Source organism: Anoplopoma fimbria, chromosome 24 (assembly GCF_027596085.1).
Source record: "Anoplopoma fimbria isolate UVic2021 breed Golden Eagle Sablefish chromosome 24, Afim_UVic_2022, whole genome shotgun sequence".
Taxonomy (NCBI): Eukaryota; Metazoa; Chordata; class Actinopteri; order Perciformes; family Anoplopomatidae; genus Anoplopoma; species Anoplopoma fimbria.
This window is the reverse complement of record NC_072472.1, coordinates 15,572,021-15,592,864: the sequence shown is the minus strand read 5'-3', so window position 1 is coordinate 15,592,864 and position 20,844 is coordinate 15,572,021. Positions and strand designations below refer to the sequence as shown.

The following is a 20,844-nucleotide window of genomic DNA, read 5'->3' as shown; positions in this document are numbered from 1 at the left end:
TGAAAAGGCAGTGGCCTCGTTATACTAACTAGTGTGTAATAATGTCAGTGATGCCAGCAATACAATAAATATATGTTGCAAGCATAGTGTGAATATTTATCTTTGACCTTGAAAAATAGAAGGCCTGCAAAAAAACTATATTAACTCAATGTGCACTTACTCACTTTTTCCAGGGGCTTCAGTTGCATCTCAGTCTTCATCAGCGGATGGGGATTGCTCAATTGTCATGAGGCTCTTCATGAAGAGTCCAAGAAGAACATTGCACTTGAGTTTCAATACAAAATTAAGTATTTTTGAAAAGAATGAATGACTGAAGAGATGGAAAAGAAATAAAAAGCGAGATTCTTTAAGCCTTAACAACCTAATGATACAGAACAACGGCCTGCAGGGTACAAACTACTGCATAGTCTGAAAGAGCAAAGACTTGACATTTGCAAGAATTGTTTTTATTATCTTCAGGTGGGCTACACTTGCAGATGTCAGACTGAGACACTGTCATTAAATCAGGACTACACAGGGAACAATCTTTTAAATGCCCCCCCACACAAAAAAAAAATAGTTCACTTTTTAAAAACAATCACATATAGACTTTGCAGGTGTACTTTTCACAAATACATCTGTTATAAACCGTTTCCACAGACAGTAGAAACGTAAGAATTTTCAGATTTCTAGTTTTGGGTGCGGTTGCTATTGTAAAATTACAACAGTTTGTTTATAATTCCCATATAAACAGAGCATGTTTTTCACAGTTCAATAACATTTAAACAACAAATGAAAAGATACCTTACTGATAAAAAATAATGTTAATTCATTCATCCCCTGGATAATACTGCAGAAACTCAAACCTCTTATTAAGAATAACATTTAGATCAAGAAGAAAACTCATGTGCAGCTTGACACAGTTAAACGCACATTTGAAAGTGGGATTTTATCAGGTATTAATTTCTACCTCAGTCATTAAAATCACCAAGCAGAAAACAGCACAAACAAGGGTTAACTACGGAGATGTCGCAGTGCGAAATATCTCTCACAGGTGGAAACAGAATATACGTCAATATACGGTCTTGTTTGCCAAACAAGGAAATAAAAAAGACTTAAACTGCCTTCGGAAAAAGTCAGCGGTGTCCTCCTGTCTTTCCCATGACCTTAGTATATGAGGCTTCTTGTTGCATTCAAATACATCCCCCAATAGTGTAATAGTTAAATGCCACATTTACTTTTTGATTAAGCGAGTGTGGCATTTACTGTACATTTCCAGAATTGTTCTATCAAATAAATATTAGTGATACTCATTTCCCATTAATAAAAGTACAATGTTTTAAACCTGCATTCTTTTGTGATCTCCACCATAGGCAGTCAATTATACTGGGAGCACAATATTCAACACCAGTCAAAGGGGTTTGTGTCATATAAAAACCAAGAAAGATAATCTTACTGCACATTAGCAAATCAAAATATATACAATTCTACAATAAGTAATTGAATTTCTGTATAGGCACTTTAAGTCAAAAACAGTTCAGCCAGCCCTCAGTTATCTTTGATAATACGACATCACAAAGAAAACGGCAGTAACTTTTTTTTTTCTTTTTGGAAAGAAGATTAGATGAAGACAGAAAACCCAGAAACAGACATTAGCCCTGATAACCACACATCAGCCACACACACACACTTATAAAATACACACAGGGAAGTAGAAGGATCTGCTACAGAACAGGAAGGAGATATTTTAACATGCACACTCATGGTAAAGAACACTCTCCTTTGATGAATATCTACCTTCTTCATAACTTCCCTACTGTACAATGTACCTTGTGTGGGAAGAGTCGTAGTGTTTTGTTAAAAAAAAGTGCATAAAAGCCTTTCACCACCAAGCAGCGGCCTATTTTCAAACAGGGCAATCATTAATGTCACTCCACAAAACAATAAATAAAAAATAAATAAACAAAATAAATCATTATATAAATAAATATTATTTGTTAAATAAATAAAAGAATAAGTGAAAAGACTGATCATGAAGAAAAGAGACAGGCAGTGCTCAAATTTGCTCCTGGACCCTGTTGTGGAAGCAGTTTGAGTTTTTTGGGCAAATGGTATATTCTTGTACCTCATATTTATTTCTATTAAAATTAAAGCTCCTCATACTACTCCCATCAAAGACGTCAATGTCCTCATCAAGTAGCTCCCACCTTGGCCAATCAAAATCCCCAGTTCCTCCTTTGAACCTTCCCTACATAACAACTTTGAGAGGGAGACAAACATACCGGATACATACCAGTCTGTGGATGGAGGAGTAAGATTAGTAATGTGGCTGTAGTGTAAATACTCTTTGACACCACTGAATGTTAGTAGAGCAAAGTGTAGGGCATCTTACAAATACTTGACAAATACAGGTCCTGTTGTCTGGAGCAACTTCACCACAAAGAAAAGGGTAAACTGCATATGTAACATTTAGGGATCTCCCCATAAAGTCAGAAGGAGTTGGGGCTTTTATAGAGCGTAGATAACAGCACTGGCATATCACCACAGTAGTACAAACGTAGGAGCAAATACAACAGCCCCATTTTTTTTAGCTTCCCCAAATGTGCATCTTTTATGTAATTTATAGACTTGAGGTGCACTTGATTTAAAGTATCTTACATGTAGTGCATTCTCATTCATGATTACAGGAATCCACCTAAATTAGTTAAATCAAGCACTCCTCAAGTTTATCACAAAGCTGGGCCTATTTTTAAACCATTTAAGAGAGCTGGTCCCGTCAACATGGCCACTTACCTGAAGAAGTTTGTTTTACAATAGCAAATCCGAGCAAATCAACTAACTTTTTTCTTGTGAAATCAAATTAGATGATTTGCGAATTTTTTCAAGCTGAGAACAACAAACTGCTTCCTTATAGTGTAAATCTTCTTACAGCCTATGCCTGCGAGGTTCAGAGCGCGGCGGGGAGGGAGGCGGGGGCAAGGTGACCGTGGTCGGGGCCTCCACCGGGTCATCCATGGGCAGGACCAGGCGTGTGCCCCTGATAGCCACTTCATGTTCCGCCAAGGCAAGCTCGTGATCCAGACCTTCATCAGACGGGCCGTCCCTGGTGTTGGAGGAGCGGTTGATGGTGTGGCCGGATGCGTCCGTGCTGACGGTGACGTCGGCGTACATGGAGCTCACGCTGGCATCATTCAGGATGAAGTCCGTGTCATCGTCGTGGAGCTGGCCTTCATTCTGGAAATTGTAAAGGGAAAAGAAAAAACATATATATACATATATATATATATATATATAATAGCTCCTCCAATGAATCGCCACTCCTCCAATGAATTGCCACTCCTCCAATGAATCTGGTATATATATATATATATATATATATATCAAGATCAAGATATAGCAAAATCAAGGGAATAAAAAGATGAAGATGAATACAATCTCAGGAGTAGGAGAGAAGACCTGCAAAAAATCCAACTTCAAATTACAGCGCAATACACATTTCACACTGAAGTTTATGACCTGTTGGGATTCCTAAATAAGTCTTTAAATACATGGACAAGACTAATAACTGTGTTTCACAGTTCATTCTTTAAAAGTAATCAAGAAACACAAAAATATAAAAGTCAAATTACACTAATATATCAGTAAATATCCATGTATATTGTCCAGAAGTTTCTGATTGGGTCTTTAACAAGTGCCACTTTAACTACACTATGTACACTATGTACACTACTGTGCTACATTATGCTGTGTGTCCAAACCTCATAGGCCTGTGGGCTGGTGAGGCATCGTGCCAGCGGTCCACAACACGTAGGCAGCGTAGCAGTGAGAGGAGGGCCGCTGTGGGTCAGGAGGGGCTTCAGGTAGCTGGAGAACAAACTCTTGTAAAGGATTACTAACAGTTTTTACAACATCTATTTTCAATTAAAGAATTGAATTGGTCAACAATCTAACCATCATCAGTGCCTTATCTGTGGTTACTGGTGTATATTTATTACAGTTTGCAAAGAGCACCCTCTGGTGACAAAAGCTGAATCGAGCATCCACACTTCTGAATGGAGGAGCTTAAATATGTGACCCATGGCTCAAAGGATACTTGTGGTCAAAGGTATACCAGATCCTGAAGGGCCAGGCACTCTCATGTTTGGTGTTCCTCCGCTGGGACCCATCCAACACCGCTGAATTCTGTTAAGCAAAATGTTATATTATTACATACTCAAACATTTTTTCTTATATTTTGGGATATCTACTTGACAAAGCAACCAAAATAATAACATTTTCAAAAACAAGAGAATTCAATAACTCACAGAGTTATCTTGATCAGAGTCCACACCAACCCTGAATGGAAAAAGTAGCAGCAGTGACTTTGACAGAAAAACATTCGGTGTATGGGACGAAACACACAGAGACAAATGCATACAAACAGAAGCACAGCCTTACGGTATGCTCATGAAGGACAGCATGGGCGTGGTGCCTCCTCCACAGATCCAGACAGTGAAGAAGACAATTAGGAGGGTAGTTGAAAACATCATCTGGCGGGCGTAAGTCGCAGTGTCTCTGATTGAAAGGGCAAAGGTCATCGCCCCACGCAGTCCTGGAGGGGACGGATAACAAGAACAGAAGGGAGACTGAAAAACTGTATGTGTGTTTCACCAAAAAACTGTGTGGGAGAGGCAGTGAGCATTTTTTTCATTTATCATTAACTGAAGAAAAGCCACATTTATTTAACTTAATATTGCTGTTCTTTGGTTTATTTGTTTCTAACTACTGCACCTTTGTTGGCAAGCTCCACCCATACAGTATGTTGTTGTTTCTCTCAGGGCTGATGGAATGGAAACAATTATGTGCACAGACATTTAGGGGATTTTTATGATTAGCTAGTTTCAACTGTAAATGTCAGCTGACGTAGGGGCTCTTATTCTTAACAATGGCGTATCTAAGTAGGAGTGTTGTTGGTCTTGAAGGAGACTGTCTTCACACACCAATATCTAGGCCAAAATGTTTTCAACAAAAGGCTTTAATCATCTTTTCCACATATTTAATGGAACCAGGTCCCAGCTGTAAAGTAGTTTATTAACTTTGTTCCACACCTGAGAGACTAAAAATGATTCCTTAGTTGACATCAGAGACTTTCTTTTCACAGTTCCGTACCTGCAAACATCATGACATGCTGAACGTTGGATCCAATTTTGTTCTTGCGGCCAAGGTTGAGCAGGAAGGACAAAGGGTAAATGTTTGCAGCCCTGCCCAGAAACACGGCCAACTACAAAAGGAAGGTCAAGGACACAACACACTGCAAGGTAATACAGCAGGGGCAAGCTGGGATGGAAAATAATCGTGGGTAAATGGCAGTTTCAAAAAATACGATGACTAATCAGTCTTTTAAATGTTGCTCTTATTCTTTGGCTCCTTCAATCACCGAAATATTCTTTAAAATACATAAAGTGTATGAAGATACTATTATCATCATAATTGGCAGTTGTTATACATAACTGATGCAGACAGGTCAAGCTCACAATAGTCTATGATAGATTAAAAAAAGTAAGAAACAACATTCTGTGACTGATACTTAACAAAAACAAGAACTATTGCATCATCAAAACATTTACGGGAATGGTTGTGTGCAACAACAGTCATCTCCAGATAACTTATCATCTCTGGAGCATCCGGGAAGCCATTAACACCAATCAGAGTAGAGGATACAAATGCTCCGATGATGAACATAGGGTTGAAGACGTGTGACTGGAAGGAGAAGAGAGTCAGACCCATGTAGGAGAAGATGAAGTTCTCTGCCAGGAAGTTCAGCAGCTCAAACAACTAATGGGGAAGAGACAAACAATTATTGTAAACAAACTGCAGGATAACTGAAACAGAGAGGTTTACAGGGGGCGGCTGTGGTGTAGTGGAGAGCAAGGTAGTTCTCCAATCAGAGGGTCGGTGGTTCGATACCCGGCTTCGGCAGTCGATGTGTCCTTGGGCAAGACACTTAACCCCAAGTTGCTCCCGAAGGCTTGCCATCGGTGTGGACTGGATGACGAATGTTAGTTAGCTTTGCATGCATTCCCTTTAGTCGGGACTCTAGATGGGATTAGTGCCAAATGTTTCCTGTATTGTCAAATTTACAGAGAATAATGTTATACATGTAGAGTTACTATTTTACATTGGAATTAAAAAATATTATTGCACCATAAAATCATCCTCAATGATAGGACTAAAAACCGAGAAGGAACCAGAATTGAGGTAAGATTTACATCTAAATAAATTCAGAAAAAGTGACCAAAGATATGTGATTGTACATCACCTGTTTGGTTCTGTCCTGAGAATCAGGGGAGAGATTGTTGAAGGTGTAGTGAGCCTGAGTGATCCCACAGAACAGCACAGCCACTACGCCTGAACAAAAACAAACATACACAAGTGTCATTTCACTCTTAAAATTTACTGGAGGGCGTTGAAGCATTTAAAATCAGCATTACTTTAATGAGCTGCACGGTGGTGTAGTGGTTAGCACTGTTGCCTCACAGCAAGAGGGGCCCGGGTTCAATTCCCGGGCTGGACAACCTTCTGTGTGGAGTTTGCATGTTCTCCCCGCGTCAGCGTGGGTTCTCTGGCTTCCTCCCACAGTCCAAAGACATGCAGGTTAGGTTAATTGATGACTCTGAAATTGCCCGTAGGTGTGAATGTGAGCGTGAGTGGTTGTCTGTCTCTATATGTCAGCCCTGTCAGACTGGCGACCTGTCCAGGGTGAACCCTGCCTTCGCCCATTGACAGCTGGGATCGGCTCCAGCACCCCCGCGACCCTTAACTGGATAAGCGGTTACGGCAGATGGATGGATTACTTTAATGAAATGTTGAACTAAGATTAGCAGAAGTTATGATGAAATGTATTACAAGTTTCATTATAAGTCAAAATGAAATGCCAAAAATTCACAGTTTAAATTGGATGCATATGTTCTGTGTACTAGCAAGTACCTGTGAACCCGCAGGCTTCGGCTAAAAGGAAGGTGCTCCAAGACATTAGGAAGAAGAGAGCCGTCTCCAGCAAGGGGAAGTCCCTCAGCTTGGTGAACTTGGTCACGTGATGAAACCTAAAAGTCAAGGATACAAACAAGGGGTAGAACATACACAGTCTACCTGGAGTGTACAAATGTAAATAAGGTAAGAAAGACATTTCTGTGTAAACTGTGTAAGTAAGAAAATCTTATTGTGCAAGGACACAATTCAGGCTACTCTTTTTGGGACAACCACAATAATTTCTGGTTCCAGGTCAAATAAGACTTGAAGCTGCCCATATAATGATTAAACAGCAGCAACCTAAATTAGTAAGATGACCTCTGTACATTAAGTAATGGTGATTAACAGGTCAAAAGGATATGAGAGCCGTCATGACTCCAGTGGCCACCCCAAGAGCAAAGGACCCACTAAAGACGCCAAGGAAAACACCGAAGGATTTCAACATGGCCATGGCCTCAAAGCTGTGGCTGTTGTCTCCTGCAGGCTGGTACGCCACGATGGAGCTAAAGGGAGAATAGACAGAGTACGAGCAAATAAAAACATTTACATGGAAAAGGGAAATAGGCACTTACTCAGAATCCAGAAAGGGGAACTGGTGCCATGTTAATCACATGCTCTCATAAAAAAAGAAGATATTTCCAGGCATCAAATCAAACCTGCAGCAACCCAAATCCAATAATGGCTTATTTCAACAGCCTGGTGTTTATCTGATTTTGGATAAATTTAGGAGATTTTGGTTCCCCCTTAAAAAAGGTATCAAAACACATGCACTGGAGTTGGGTTTTACAGTTACAAAAAGGGAGGAAGTTAGGATCGTGCATGCTTAATTCAAACTGGATCTTGGATCTCTCAAGACCATTCGGTGATATCCAATAAGAGTATTAGTAAGTAGTGAAACATTCTTGTTGGAATTCATTATAATCTTTTTTATAATAAATTATAAAGATACTTATAATGTATTATATAGTGATTGGTAGTCATTCCAAGTGGTCATTGTTTGTGTAAAGTGAAAAAAACTATCATTAAATCTTTGCAAAAACATCACACAAAGCGTTGTCATTTTTACATTACTTAAAGCAAACCATGACCACTAAGAGTAACTTATAATTACATTATAGTGCATATAACAGTGATAACAATGTATTATAAAAAGATGCTAATGTTTTACAACAATAAGAATTATCAAACACTATGATCCTTGCAAAAGATTGTCAGTGAGTAACCAGCAATTATGAAGTAGTACGAAACCTGACCTTATAAGTCATTATAAAATGCTCTATAATGTGTTATGATTATTGTTTAAAAGCATTATGAATATGTATGAGTGCTTAAAACTATAATTATACAGTGCTAAAAGCCGATTATAACGCATTATAACTATGTTTCTAATGCATTATAGACACAGGCATCGTAGAAAGGGTTAGCAAACAGTGTATTAAGGTGCTACCCATGAAAGGTGGTGCCCAAATGACATCAATGCCGACAACGTAAATCAGTAGTACTAATATTTATCAGTAATAAGCATTATATACACTAATTTACCAAAACTTTCATTTAAAAAATAAGAAATTTCTGGTTATTTGCAGGGTCTACAGAGCATAGAGAAAAGTGAAAAATGAAACAAAGAATGGATATGAAAGGGTAACAGGGGAGAGCAGTGATCATCCTAATGTTTTGTCGTTCAAGGCTACATTCTAATTAAATATTATGCATCACAGCGACTGAGTTGAGATGATCAGGTTCTAACCCAATAACTCAAACAGCCCGCCCACCCACCGGGGAGTGAATGTCTGGTTTTCTCCCAGCCATTCCTCCTCCCTCTCTGGCCAGACTGGGCCATCGTCACCCGGGGGGCTCACAGCTCCACCTTCCCGTCTACCCTGCTTTTCCAAGCGGAGGAGAACACTGCATACATACGTACAGGTGGGCGGTGAATGACACGGACAGGTGAAGGAAGGCAAGCAGTGAAATGACAGGGACTGATGTTAGTATGATTAGTGCCCATTCATATGCAATGTACAACACAAAAAGCTGAAGGCGTCGCTATTTAGACTCGTAACAGTGCAGGTCATTAACAGAGAACTAGAATTTGAAAGGATAGTTTCACATTTAAGTCTATCTCAATGCAATACTTACATTCTAATGCCAATTTATTTCTCCTGTCCATACTGGCCATGACAATATTTATCTTAAATGCAATTCTAATTTAAGTAATGATGAATGAAATCTTTAGCCATCTGTCTGTGTTAAGAAAATCATTTCATAGTTCATCTGAAGCTAGACAGACAAAACAAACAGTATAAATTACAAAGTAACAGTCTTTTAGTTTAGTAACAGGAAACTAATAACTCTTGGGATATACATATTGTTTTGAGACAGACTTACAAAAATGTTAAACTATCTTTAAATGTGAAAGTACTGTTGCTTTGATGAAATAGAAGTGGACAATACTATTGTTGCTGCGTGGGCTGTGTGTGTATAAATCTGCAGTGTGTAATTAAATAATGCTTACGAAGAGAGAACGATGGCCACAGCATCATTGAGGACGCTCTCGCCGAAGAGTAAAGCATACAGGTCCACATCCACTTTTAGCTCATTGAAGATAGCCAGCACCGTCACTGAAGCACGGAGGCGAAAAATACACTTAAGAGTATAAGACACACAAATACTGTGCAGCAGGACAGGAGCACAATAAAGGCCTTAAACAGAAATGCTATCCAACAGCCCAAAGCTAATATGGCACCACCTACCTGGGTCTGTTGCTGAAACGATGGCCCCAAAGAAGAGGCAGTCAGTAAAGAAAAAATCGCCCCCAAGCTGGCCCACAACTTTCATGAAGGACACGATGCCGTACATGATCAGCCTAGGAGGAAAGAAGAATGCACACAAGTCAAGACACTGGCTCCGCTTGACAATTCAACAAACTGATCAAGTAAAATAAGACAAAATCTTCAATCTGTTACTCTATTTCAGTCTGAATGTAGATATTTCAGAGATAAACAAATGACTTACCCAATAACAAAGCAGGAGATAACTGTTCCCATGAAAGCATAGGCCAGGATGGAGCCGATGTTTCTGAAGAAATGTCTCTGGGACAGACAAGGTCACAGATGTATTAAAACAGAGGTTGTCTAGTACAAGTAGTAAGGCTGCAGTCATAAAGACAAATATCAAATTGATCAAAAAAAAATATCTCAATATGTTTGAAAGCGTGTATGTGAAAAAGAATCAAAGAAAAATAACAAAGGCCTATTAATAAAAAGTAACCTTATCTTCTAAAGATCTAATTTGTGAAAAATCGGAATATTTCATTTACATAAAAAGTGTGTTATAAGTCCAAGCCTTCTTACCCTTTTCAGACTGTAACCGGCGTGGAAGATGATGGGAGGCAGCAAAATGTTGAAAAACACTTCGGGGTCAAAAGTCACCTGAAGACAGCAGTAAGTAATCAATCAATCACATCTGTTTGTGTATGCAAACTTGTATATTAAGATAATTTGCCAGCCAAGATTTTTATACACAGAGATTATGTTTAAATATATGTCACAGTTTGCAGAGGCTGTTTAGAACACTATAAGACTATATTTTCTATAATTCTGCACCTGCTAGCTGGCACTTTCATAAGAGAGGGGCACACAAAAAACTACCACTTGCACCCTCCACTAAATCCCCCCCCCCCCCCCCCCCCCCCATCTGTTCATCCCCTTGCCTTTCTCAGCATCTCATCGTCCTGCACTTGGTGACCTTTGCCGCGGCTGACTTCCCCCTTCAGAGTGTACTCGTAAAATCGCCCACTGACGTTGACCAGCAGGGTAGCGGGACTGGCGTTGACAGCACAACTGAGGACCACGTCACTCATGTTCTGGGGCACATGGACGCCAAAACGCAGGATCACACCCACCAATAGGCCTAATGGGAGGAAGAGGACAGAGGGTGTGAAGGCAAAGCAGTTAGCCAAGGATCTGTAGTAAATGATAATAGCATTAATGTCCTTTACTTATATACTGTAGCATGTATCAAAACCAAGTGGGAAAAAAATATTTGAAAAGGGTTTTGCAGGAGGACACTGGGGTTACTTGTGTGGTTCCTTGTTCTATTTAAAAACACTGCTTTTAATGACTTGGCTGTGCTAAAGACTTTAATTAGAAGCAGGTCTTACAATAAACAAACAATAACCAGGACAATAAATAAAAGGAGAAATGATCTATTCAACCCATTCAAAGGTGCTTCTCGTTGCAAACTGAAATCACTAAATGTCTAAGTAGGCAAAGGGATGAGTAGCTTTATTTGAGCAATTTTTTTCTTATATTTTTCAACAATTGTAGTTGTTACCAGTTTGTAAATTAGACACAAACTCCAACAAAAAGACAACAAAATGTCAATTCCACAATCCTAATAGGGTTTAAATGTGTGGACAGTACATACTTAAACCCCAACACATAACAACGTAATATTTCCCAGGTGTCTTCTCTCATGCATCTTGAAACCTGACAATAAGCTGTCAGACGAGCTTACCGGTTATGTGTGAGGACATAACGCCTTCACAGCCCGCTAGCACTGACCTAGCAGCCAGCTAACCTTCTTACCATAGATCATAGCAAGTCCTGTTTCGTGCAGGAACCTAAATCGCCGGTGTTTGAACAACCATATGGTTAAGATGGTGAGCGTTAGGAGCATTATGAATATGAGTAGATTGGCACTGTCCTGTCGGTGGCTTTCCTCAGCCAGCCTCTCAGTGGAGACGTGGTCCATCGCGGTGCTCTCGCCTTCGCCCCCGACGAGCAAGAATGTCAGCAGAAAAGGAAACAACATCTGCGCCCTGCTCGGTTTAACACCGAGGAAGCGTCTCGGTGAACATCCCATCGTGGCTTTCTGTGAGTCGGTTACATTTGCTGTTGAATGAGAGACACGGTTTTTGATGGGAAACTACTACTTAAGAAGACAACACGGCCGAATGACAGCTTCTCCTGCTGACGTTATCAAAACATTGGAATTTCCGGTTCTTCAAAATAAAAGTCAGCCTATGACAACAAAACAGCGACCCCCCCCTTTTGCTCTTCACAGGTTGACGTTAGTTATCATTACTCAGTAGGCTAACATTGCACAATTAAATGCTGGAGAAAAACCTACATTAAAAAAATAACACAAACAAACTTGATAAACAATACAAAATAATAAGAATTAAACTGCATCAAGAAATCCAAGATGGAATACAATTGAATAGATAACTAACGTTACCAGGATAATGACAATTAAAGATAAACTTTAATTGATTTATAATATACCTATATCTTGTGTAACTTCAATATACATTATGTAATTGTTACACGCATAGATCATATAAGTGCAGTGATGAACTCTGCAACCTTCACAGCCCTAAATGAAACATTTCTCATTCACACTTTTGTCTAAGAGGAATTGAAATTGAAACGAAAATATTTTTCATGTGTTTAGAATATGTTTATGCTAACAAGATTCCAGAACTGATCATTCAAGTAGCCATGAAAGTCACATCTGCAGGAAAAAGTAATGAAATAAATTCACAGAAGGAAGCTTGCTTCACAGACACATCATGAATCACATTCACAGTAAAGCCCACCAAGGGTTGCAAAGCTGTTTAGTATCTAACTATGTCTATTTTTGAGTTTTGTTCTGGATTTCCTGCTTTGGAGAGTTAATTATTTTACTCAATTATTTAAAGAAAATATATGGATTTACTTCATTTTATCAAGTATTTGCAGTTACAGTTAACACAACTGGCAAACAAGTAAATGACACCACAGAGGAAACATTTCAGAAACAGTGACTTCTTTGCTTTCAGTCTACTCTATTTGAAAAGAAAAAAACTTTGCTACCTTGTACCTTTGCTGCACAAAACAGCAAAGGTACAAGATTGTGAAACAAATTCAATCCACATCTCTCTCCCCCTCACAGACACTAATCAATCCTCGTCGTACTGGTCATGATGTTGCTGCACCATGAAAGGTGGGTCCCTTGGAATGTTTAAATGATGGTAGTTATAGGATTATAGTGTACTACAGATTACCAGCAATGTGCATACTTATTTACTCAGTTACTAGTATTGACAAAATGTACCTAATCAAACGGTGATCAATTGTTATTGTGCTGTAAAAATTTAAAAATTCTGAAGCAGCAGTAAATATAAGTGATGACGGGAATGAAATTCACATTTGGTAATGCACTTTTAATCATTTGACATGTAAGAGCACAGTCCATAATAAGTAGAATATCCCTTTAACATCGCTCAACTACAGTGCCGACTAGCAGAGGGAAACCAAAATAATGTAATGAGCTATGATCATGTGAGAGTGAAAATGTGCCCATCTTCCATACAGAATCAGAATCATCTTCATCCCTGTGGTTCCGAAGCCATCACCGAATCTTCACAACATCGAGGTTTGTAGCATCCGTGCTCTCTGCCGCCATCACACCATGAATCTGGATTCAAACCAAATCTTTTTTCATTCTGAAGTTTATTAAAACTATATACCAAAACACTGCGGTCTTCGAAAGGCATGTACAGATCATGTGAGGTGACAGCAAAACAATTCATACGTGTTTCTCTTTTTTAAGGATTGGTTTCAATTCCCCAAAGGCCTGAAAGAGAGTTTTAACTACAATGAGGGTCCCTGTCTTGTCCGTGAGTACTGCCATGTCTCCCAGTCCGACAGCGAGGCCTGCCCCATCTTCATCCCTGGGAACGAATCGGACCTGTCCACCTCCTGCTCCTCCTCCACCTCCACCTCCACAGTCTCATCTGAGGAGGAGATGGTTTCTGTTTAGGAGGCATCTCCGTCAAAAATGTCAATGCAGATCTCCTGCATGACTGAAAAGTTTTCATTGTTGAGGACTTGATTATGCAGCACAAGTACAGATATGCACCATCATTAGATCCATCAGCAATCATGAGTTTTTATAATCACCTTTGATATAATATCAATAATATACACATTTTTATTTCCAGTATTTCATTTGACCATGTCATTCTTTACAACTGTTGAATGACTTCACAGGGAGTAGCTCTTGGAGATTAGCAAAAATATATAAAACAAGATAAGAGCAAGGAAACCACAGTTACGCACAAAAAACCCTGTTCGATTTGCTGGAAATTAGCTGAGAAAAGCTTCTTTCCAAAATGTTAATCACAGATGTGGGGGTTGATTGCTTGCATCACGGATACACATAATACATCCTAAATATATAATTTTGTAAATTAGTTTGATTGTAAAATAAAGGTAGTTCATATGTCTTTGATTATTAAACAAAGAAGATTTAGCAGTATGTATGTGTATTGTTGTACAACACTTCAGATGTAGGTATAACCTCTCAATCTTTATTTCTGAAACAGTTTCCTCTGACAGGAAACCAAACCCACACAACTCAACTTTGGAACAGCACACACAAAAAGCTTATCTGGTATCACATGACTTTGTCATGCACAAAGTGTGTTTTAGCTGCTAGTTGCTGACATGATGCTACAGAGATAAACTGTCAATATAACTAATTTAATCTAAATTCAATATTTTTTATGCACATTTTGATTTAATTCTGTCATTAACAAAATACACATGACAGACTTTTCCAAATATTTTGACAAAGAAAAACAGAGCAAAATTTCATCAGAAACTTATACTATAACCACAAGCATATGAAAAGCATGATGTAGATTTGGCTTTCCCTCCACTTTGTCTTTCTTTTGCTAAGAAGTTAAAATGGTTAATGGTTTAAAATTAAATTGACCAAAAAACTCCCCTAGGTTTTTGAGATATTAATCTCTTAGATTTCTGCCTCCACCATCTTCCTCCCACCTGCTCTCTTTCCTCCGCCACTGTTCTGAAGCAGCAGGTTTCCTTTTTTACACATATTTAGCACATTTAGTGACTGAAGGTCAGAAACTCAGAAAATAACCAATGTCTGATCAGTTACACAGTGTCTAACACATATTGGAGACACTTTTTTAGCAGCCTTTAAAGAATTGTAATACCGGTAATAAACAAAAAATGACATGAAATTAAGTTATAAATGTTCAATGGCTAAATCTGTGTTCTGTGATTTCACAAAGCAATTATCTATTTCTGTAACATTTTTAGCAAATTGCCACTGGATTAATTTACATTTTGACATCAAGGGATATGATTTTCAAAAACATGATGAGCTTTAAGTTGTTTGCGAAGAGGTAAACAATACTTAAATGGCAGTGCTCTGCTGTTCACTTACTTCAGCAATATCATAGGAATGCATATTGTGTCCACTTTGTTTACAACCTAACTAAACACTTTAAAAAAAAATGTCCATACTAGTTATATACAAATTTTGAAAAAACTTTAATGGGAATATTGTAGTCTGTAGTAGCCTGTATTCAAAAACATTTTTTTTATTAGTCTCTGTGTTACTTTATATTACAGCCATACAGCAGAAGGCCTAGCTGCAAGATTGTCATCTTGATGTAAAACCAAATAAGTAAAGAGCTTCCTCTGACAGGAAACAAAACGCACGGCAGTCATGTCATGAGCACCAAACGCATAAATATCCAACATATCGATACTGAGATGTAGAAGTAGACGTGCGCAGAGGCTGAGAGCATCCTGTTTCTGTGTGTCACGATGCCAACTAGATTGCTTCTGCTTCTCTGTCTAACAGGACATGTGTTTGCCAAAGAACCACCTGGTAAGAACATTTAGAATTAAAAATTGTAACTGTAAGTGAATTGTGATATAAATATAACTGTGTTTAGCCTATTTGGATGGCACTGAGCAGTAACTGAATTTGCTTAAGGGCTTTTGGCATAATCAAACTGTTTAACATTTGACGAACATGATGTGAAGCTGCTTTTGTTGTTTCAATTTTATATCTAGTATTAGTTAATAATCCATGATAAAAAATTTTTTTTACAATGTCTGAGTCATTTTCATCATATTTTTTATACCAATTCTAAAAATATATATCGAAATTACAAAGGGGGGGACAGCACAATATGAATAGGAAATACAATAAGGCCTTAATTTGGTAAATAATTAATCCCTTAAATTGTCAAATTGAATTAAAATATCAGTTAACGGTAAAGCTTTACTTCCTTGATCAAGCACATTTTGGTAAATTCCCTTTGACGTCATTGTTCTGCCATTTCCTCATTGTCTATGTATGACTGGACTGAAATTAGTATATTACCATTTGTGCGTAACCCAATAAGTTTTGATTTCTTGTCATCATGAAACTCTTCTGTCCCGACCCTCTTGTGTCTCTGACAGATGTAGACTGTTTGGTGGTGAATCTGAAGTATGTTTACTGTTCCTGGAATAAGCAGGGGACTCCAGAAGTCAATTACACCTTCAAAAGCTGGTTCGTAATTAGTGTCATCAATCCTAACAAAATAAAACACATTATGTTATGTCATCTGAATTGATCAAACTGCAAAGAATAAAATGTTGGACTTGTAGATAAAAGTAAAGCTAACTCTTTAAAATAGGGTGTTTTTTACACGTGATATGATCTTCTGAAAGGATGTTATACTACTTTTTCTTTCTGAGCATTTATCTGGGGTGCAATCACTTTCCATACATGATCATGGTCTGCATTTGTCAGTGTGGAACTCAATTGCCCTTATATCATTTCTCTAATGTACCTCGCCAACAACTGCTCCAGTTTAGTTTTAGTTTGTTTCAATTTCAGCCAGTTTACTATTATTTATCCCTATTGACCAAAGACATTTCTTTACAGCATTAAAACCTCTGTTACTTTTAGAGGTTTCAAAAGTCGAAATAACTGAGAATAACATAACCACCACAATGTTTTTTGTAGGTCAATGTTTGAATTGTGATTTCTCCACAGGTTTGGGGATGAAAAAGTAAAAAGCGAGTGCCCCACCTATCTGTCAGAGAACAATACAAACATTGGATGTAACCGACCCTACGAGTCACTCCAGAGGTTCAGCCCATTTATCACCGAACTGGTACATGGCAAACAGATTTCTCAGAGGGAGCATAATCTTAAAGCAAAAGGTATGCTTATTTATTTTACTTTATCAACACAACATTGGGAGGTACTATTCAATATAGTAAATTAGTCAATGAAGGAGAGAAATTATATTTGATGGGAGTGATGCAGCACAACTGTAAGATAAATGTATAATCTTCTTTTAGCAAAGGAAAAACAATGCTGTTATTCAGACATAAAAACAGGACAAAAAGAAGGAAATGAAGGGAATAAAGAATGTGGAAAATATATTAGCTGCCTGGCACCTTGTCATCACATTATGGAGTCTATATCATTTAATTGTCTTTATCGTCTCCAGTCAAGTTAAATCCACCAACTAACGTGGCTGTCCAGAATCGATCCGACTCTAACCTGTGGCTCACCTGGAGCCAGAACTCTTTAACTTGTGTGGAGAGTGAGGTTCGCTACAGGGTCAACAACAGGAAGTGGTCGGTAAGCAGTTTGAAGGATCAGAAATCTCTCATCATGCTATTTCATTCTTTGTTCCCTTATATTGTCTTCAGTTTGCACCCATCTCCTTTTTTAATTCCATCTTAATGTTCACAGTTTTATCTAGTCAGTAATGGGGTGCAGGAATACTGCGTCAACTTGCCCTCGAGAAGTTCCCTGTATGAGCTGCAAGTCAGGACCAGATTGGGGTTCGACTGTGGAGGGCCTACTTTCTGGAGTAACTGGAGTGAGCCTGTGGTCTGGGGTTCAAACAACAGCACAGGTAAAATTGCAAAATGTCTGCTGTGGAAAAGGTCAATATGAAGTAGCTCACTGTAGCTCGTAGCTGAAAGAATGAAGTAATCAAAAGAGCCATCAGGATAGTTGACAATGTGGGATAAAGCAAACACATTTATAGGCTGTTTTTAAAGTGAAAAGCTTTAAGCCTGCACAAATAATGTATAAAGCAAGAGTTAATCTACTTTTGGGAAACATAAAAAAAAGGTTTAACAGATTATAATTTAAGAGGAAAGTTTAATTTAAAAATGCATTGTTTCCATACTACTAAAATGTGTGGAATGGTTAAAATATAAATCTATTAAATACCATCTACAATAAAATAATTGTAAGAGGTATAGGTATAGGGAAGGGTTGGTAGGGTGTAAGAGAAGTAATTATATAAGTTATCTTTATATCTGATTGACAATGGGTACATATGATAGCATTGGGGTAGTTGTTACGAGTTGTAAATATCAACTTAATTGTATGAGTTATGGAGAAGGGGTAAGACAATATAAGTGAACATTTCTTCCTATATTGGACATATAACATTCTTCTCTCAGGCACAGAGCCAGTATGGGGGCAATTTTCCTAAAAAGTTGAGCCGATGTGTCTCATGGGATTGAATTAAGGAATTAAAGGGTGAGGAGCCACCTGTGAGCACACAATATCAAACTGCTGTATGAGAATACGTTTGTGCACAAAACAGCAAAGGTACAAGATTGTGAAACAAATTCAATCCACATCTCTCTCCCCCACACAGACACTAATCAAAGAAACAGTTTGATGTCTGTGTGGACCCCGGTGATGTACGTGGTGGGTGCTTTCATCCTCGTCCTACTGGTCATGATGTTGCTGCACCATGAAAGGTGGGTCCCTTGGAATGTTTAAATGATGGTAGTTATAGGATTATAGTGTACTACAGAGTACCAGCAATGTGCATACTTATTTACTCAGTTACTAGTATTGACAAAATGTACCTAATCAAACGGTTATCAATTGTTATTGTGCTGTAAAAATTAAAAAATTCTGAAGCAGCAGTAAATATAAGTGATGACGGGAATGAAATTCACATTTGGTAATGCACTTTTAATCATTTGACATGTAAGAGCACAGTCCATAATAAGTAGAATATCCCTTTAACATCGCTCAACTACAATGTCGACTAGCAGAGGGAAACCAAAATAATGTAATGAGCTATGATCATGTGAGAGTGAAAATGTGCCCGTCTTCCATACAGAATCAGAATCATCTTCATCCCTGTGGTTCCGAAGCCATCACCGAATCTTCACAACATCGAGGTTTGTAGCATCCGTGCTCTCTGCCGCCATCACACCATGAATCTGGATTCAAACCAAATCTTTTTTCATTCTGAAGTTTATTAAAACTATATACCAAAACACTGCGGTCTTCGAAAGGCATGTACAGATCATGTGAGGTGACAGCAAAACAATTCATACGTGTTTCTCTTTTTTTAAGGATTGGTTTCAATTCCCCAAAGGCCTGAAAGAGAGTTTTAACTACAATGAGCGTCCCTGTCTTGTCCGTGAGTACTGCCATGTCTCCCAGTCCGACAGCGAGGCCTGCCCCATCTTCATCCCTGGGAACGAATCAGACCTGTCCACCTCCTGCTCCTCCTCCACCTCCACCTCCACAGTCTCATCTGAGGAGGAGATGGTTTCTGTTTAGGAGGAGGCATCTCCGTCAAAAATGTCAATGCAATTCTCCTGCATGACTGAAAAGATCAGATAATGGATTAATAGTCATAACTGATGCAGCAGTTATAAGTTAAAATAAAATAAAATGCCCAATCCTATTAGTTTAGTTTACCACAAATTAAAAACTCTGAACCACTTCATTAAATTCAGTTTCCATTAGTGGCACACAGTTCAAAAGTTCCTCTTAAAAACATGCTTCAGGGTATAAATATATATCAATTACATGCATAGCAGTTTCATGCGCCAACATTTGCTATGCCGCAGAGTTTTCTCTTTCTTCATTAGTGTTCTGTATATTTCACCACACAAGAAGAAGTTCCCCTGAAGTATCAGAAAAAAAGGGCATTTAAAACATCCTCTTCCTCTAACACCTCATAAGCCCTCATTCAAGCATGGTTGTCAGTAAACATTAGTTAAAGATGTAAAAAAAATCCAAAAACAAAAACAAATCCATATTCTTAAATCACAAAATAGACTAGTTTTTATCGTGCACAATATTATTACTCTCATGTGACCTTGACTCTCTTCTGTTTAACTATCACAGCAAAACATTTCAATAGCTGATTGAAAGTAAATTTTTTGATTAAAGTACTAACAGAAAAACACAGTATGTAATGGTCGAGAAGGAAACATTCATTGTTGCCTCTTTCGACCAGTCAAATCACCACTTTCTAATAAAGTATCCTTTATGAAGGGTTTATAAGTTGTAAGTTATGAACTACTAGCTTTATAATGGTTAAATTCATCACTTACTAATGCTACCTGCACATTGGGGTTGTCAAGTCTGGAAATCTTTTAGAACTCCTAAAACACAACAAAAAATTGGTTTACAATTTAAATACTGGATGTTATATATATTAACATATATACATGCAGACTTGATTGGTAATTAGAAAGTGAGAAACAGTTAGCGTCTATTAGTGGATTAATATATTTTAGCGGCATTATTACCAAATTAAAGGATAAATGCTAGCCAAAGTGAGTTTTCACAAACTGGCAACCCAAAATATGTTCTTATTAAAGCCTTGAAATTATTCTATACAACACAAGTGGATAATTATGCATTTTTTAAAAGCCACTCCAGTAGCTAAACCCTGTAATAAATGATGGCTCATTAGAAAAGTGGCACCATGTCATTACAATAACAAGATGGTATGATCACTCGTAGTAGGCTAATATAACAATAGTTTCAACCTAGCGTCAACATTTTCATATTCCTATTAATGTGTATAATTAATGTGTCTTAATATCTTCAAATGTACTTTTTCAGTTTGGTGGGACGTTTTTGTATTTGAGGGTTTGTGTCCTACATCCAGTATGCTTTATAGGCTTTCTGTCACGACCTAGGTTGTGTTTGTTTCAATAAATACATTCCATGTTCATTTACGTCTGAAGCTTTCTTGCTCTTCTGGTGGAC

General features: G+C 38.1%; 2 protein-coding genes across 2 annotated transcripts; one reads left to right on the top strand and one right to left on the bottom strand.

Moving 5' to 3' along the window:
- Nucleotides 1-439: 439 nt before the first annotated feature.
- On the bottom strand, nucleotides 440-11,946 carry LOC129113130 (sodium/hydrogen exchanger 6-like). Its single transcript, XM_054625282.1, has 16 exons — nucleotides 11,574-11,946; nucleotides 10,697-10,896; nucleotides 10,338-10,415; nucleotides 10,000-10,076; nucleotides 9,738-9,850; nucleotides 9,500-9,605; nucleotides 7,349-7,490; nucleotides 6,946-7,051; nucleotides 6,278-6,366; nucleotides 5,680-5,793; nucleotides 5,128-5,239; nucleotides 4,417-4,570; nucleotides 4,284-4,314; nucleotides 4,073-4,161; nucleotides 3,738-3,843; nucleotides 440-3,213 (listed from the first exon to the last, which is right to left on the bottom strand). The coding sequence occupies exons 1-16, from the start codon at nucleotides 11,848-11,850 to the stop codon at nucleotides 2,905-2,907; spliced, it is 2,103 nt and encodes a 700-aa protein (XP_054481257.1). The 5' UTR covers nucleotides 11,851-11,946; the 3' UTR covers nucleotides 440-2,904.
- Nucleotides 11,947-12,931: 985 nt separating this feature from the next.
- On the top strand, nucleotides 12,932-20,813 carry LOC129113109 (cytokine receptor common subunit gamma-like). The gene is made up of 10 exons (XM_054625254.1): nucleotides 12,932-12,972; nucleotides 13,344-13,404; nucleotides 13,582-15,675; nucleotides 16,257-16,347; nucleotides 16,837-17,006; nucleotides 17,300-17,433; nucleotides 17,548-17,713; nucleotides 18,473-18,578; nucleotides 18,950-19,010; nucleotides 19,189-20,813. Exons 3-10 carry the CDS (start codon nucleotides 15,612-15,614, stop codon nucleotides 19,396-19,398), a joined length of 1,002 nt encoding a protein of 333 aa, XP_054481229.1. The 5' UTR covers nucleotides 12,932-12,972; nucleotides 13,344-13,404; nucleotides 13,582-15,611; the 3' UTR covers nucleotides 19,399-20,813.
- Nucleotides 20,814-20,844: the final 31 nt, after the last annotated feature.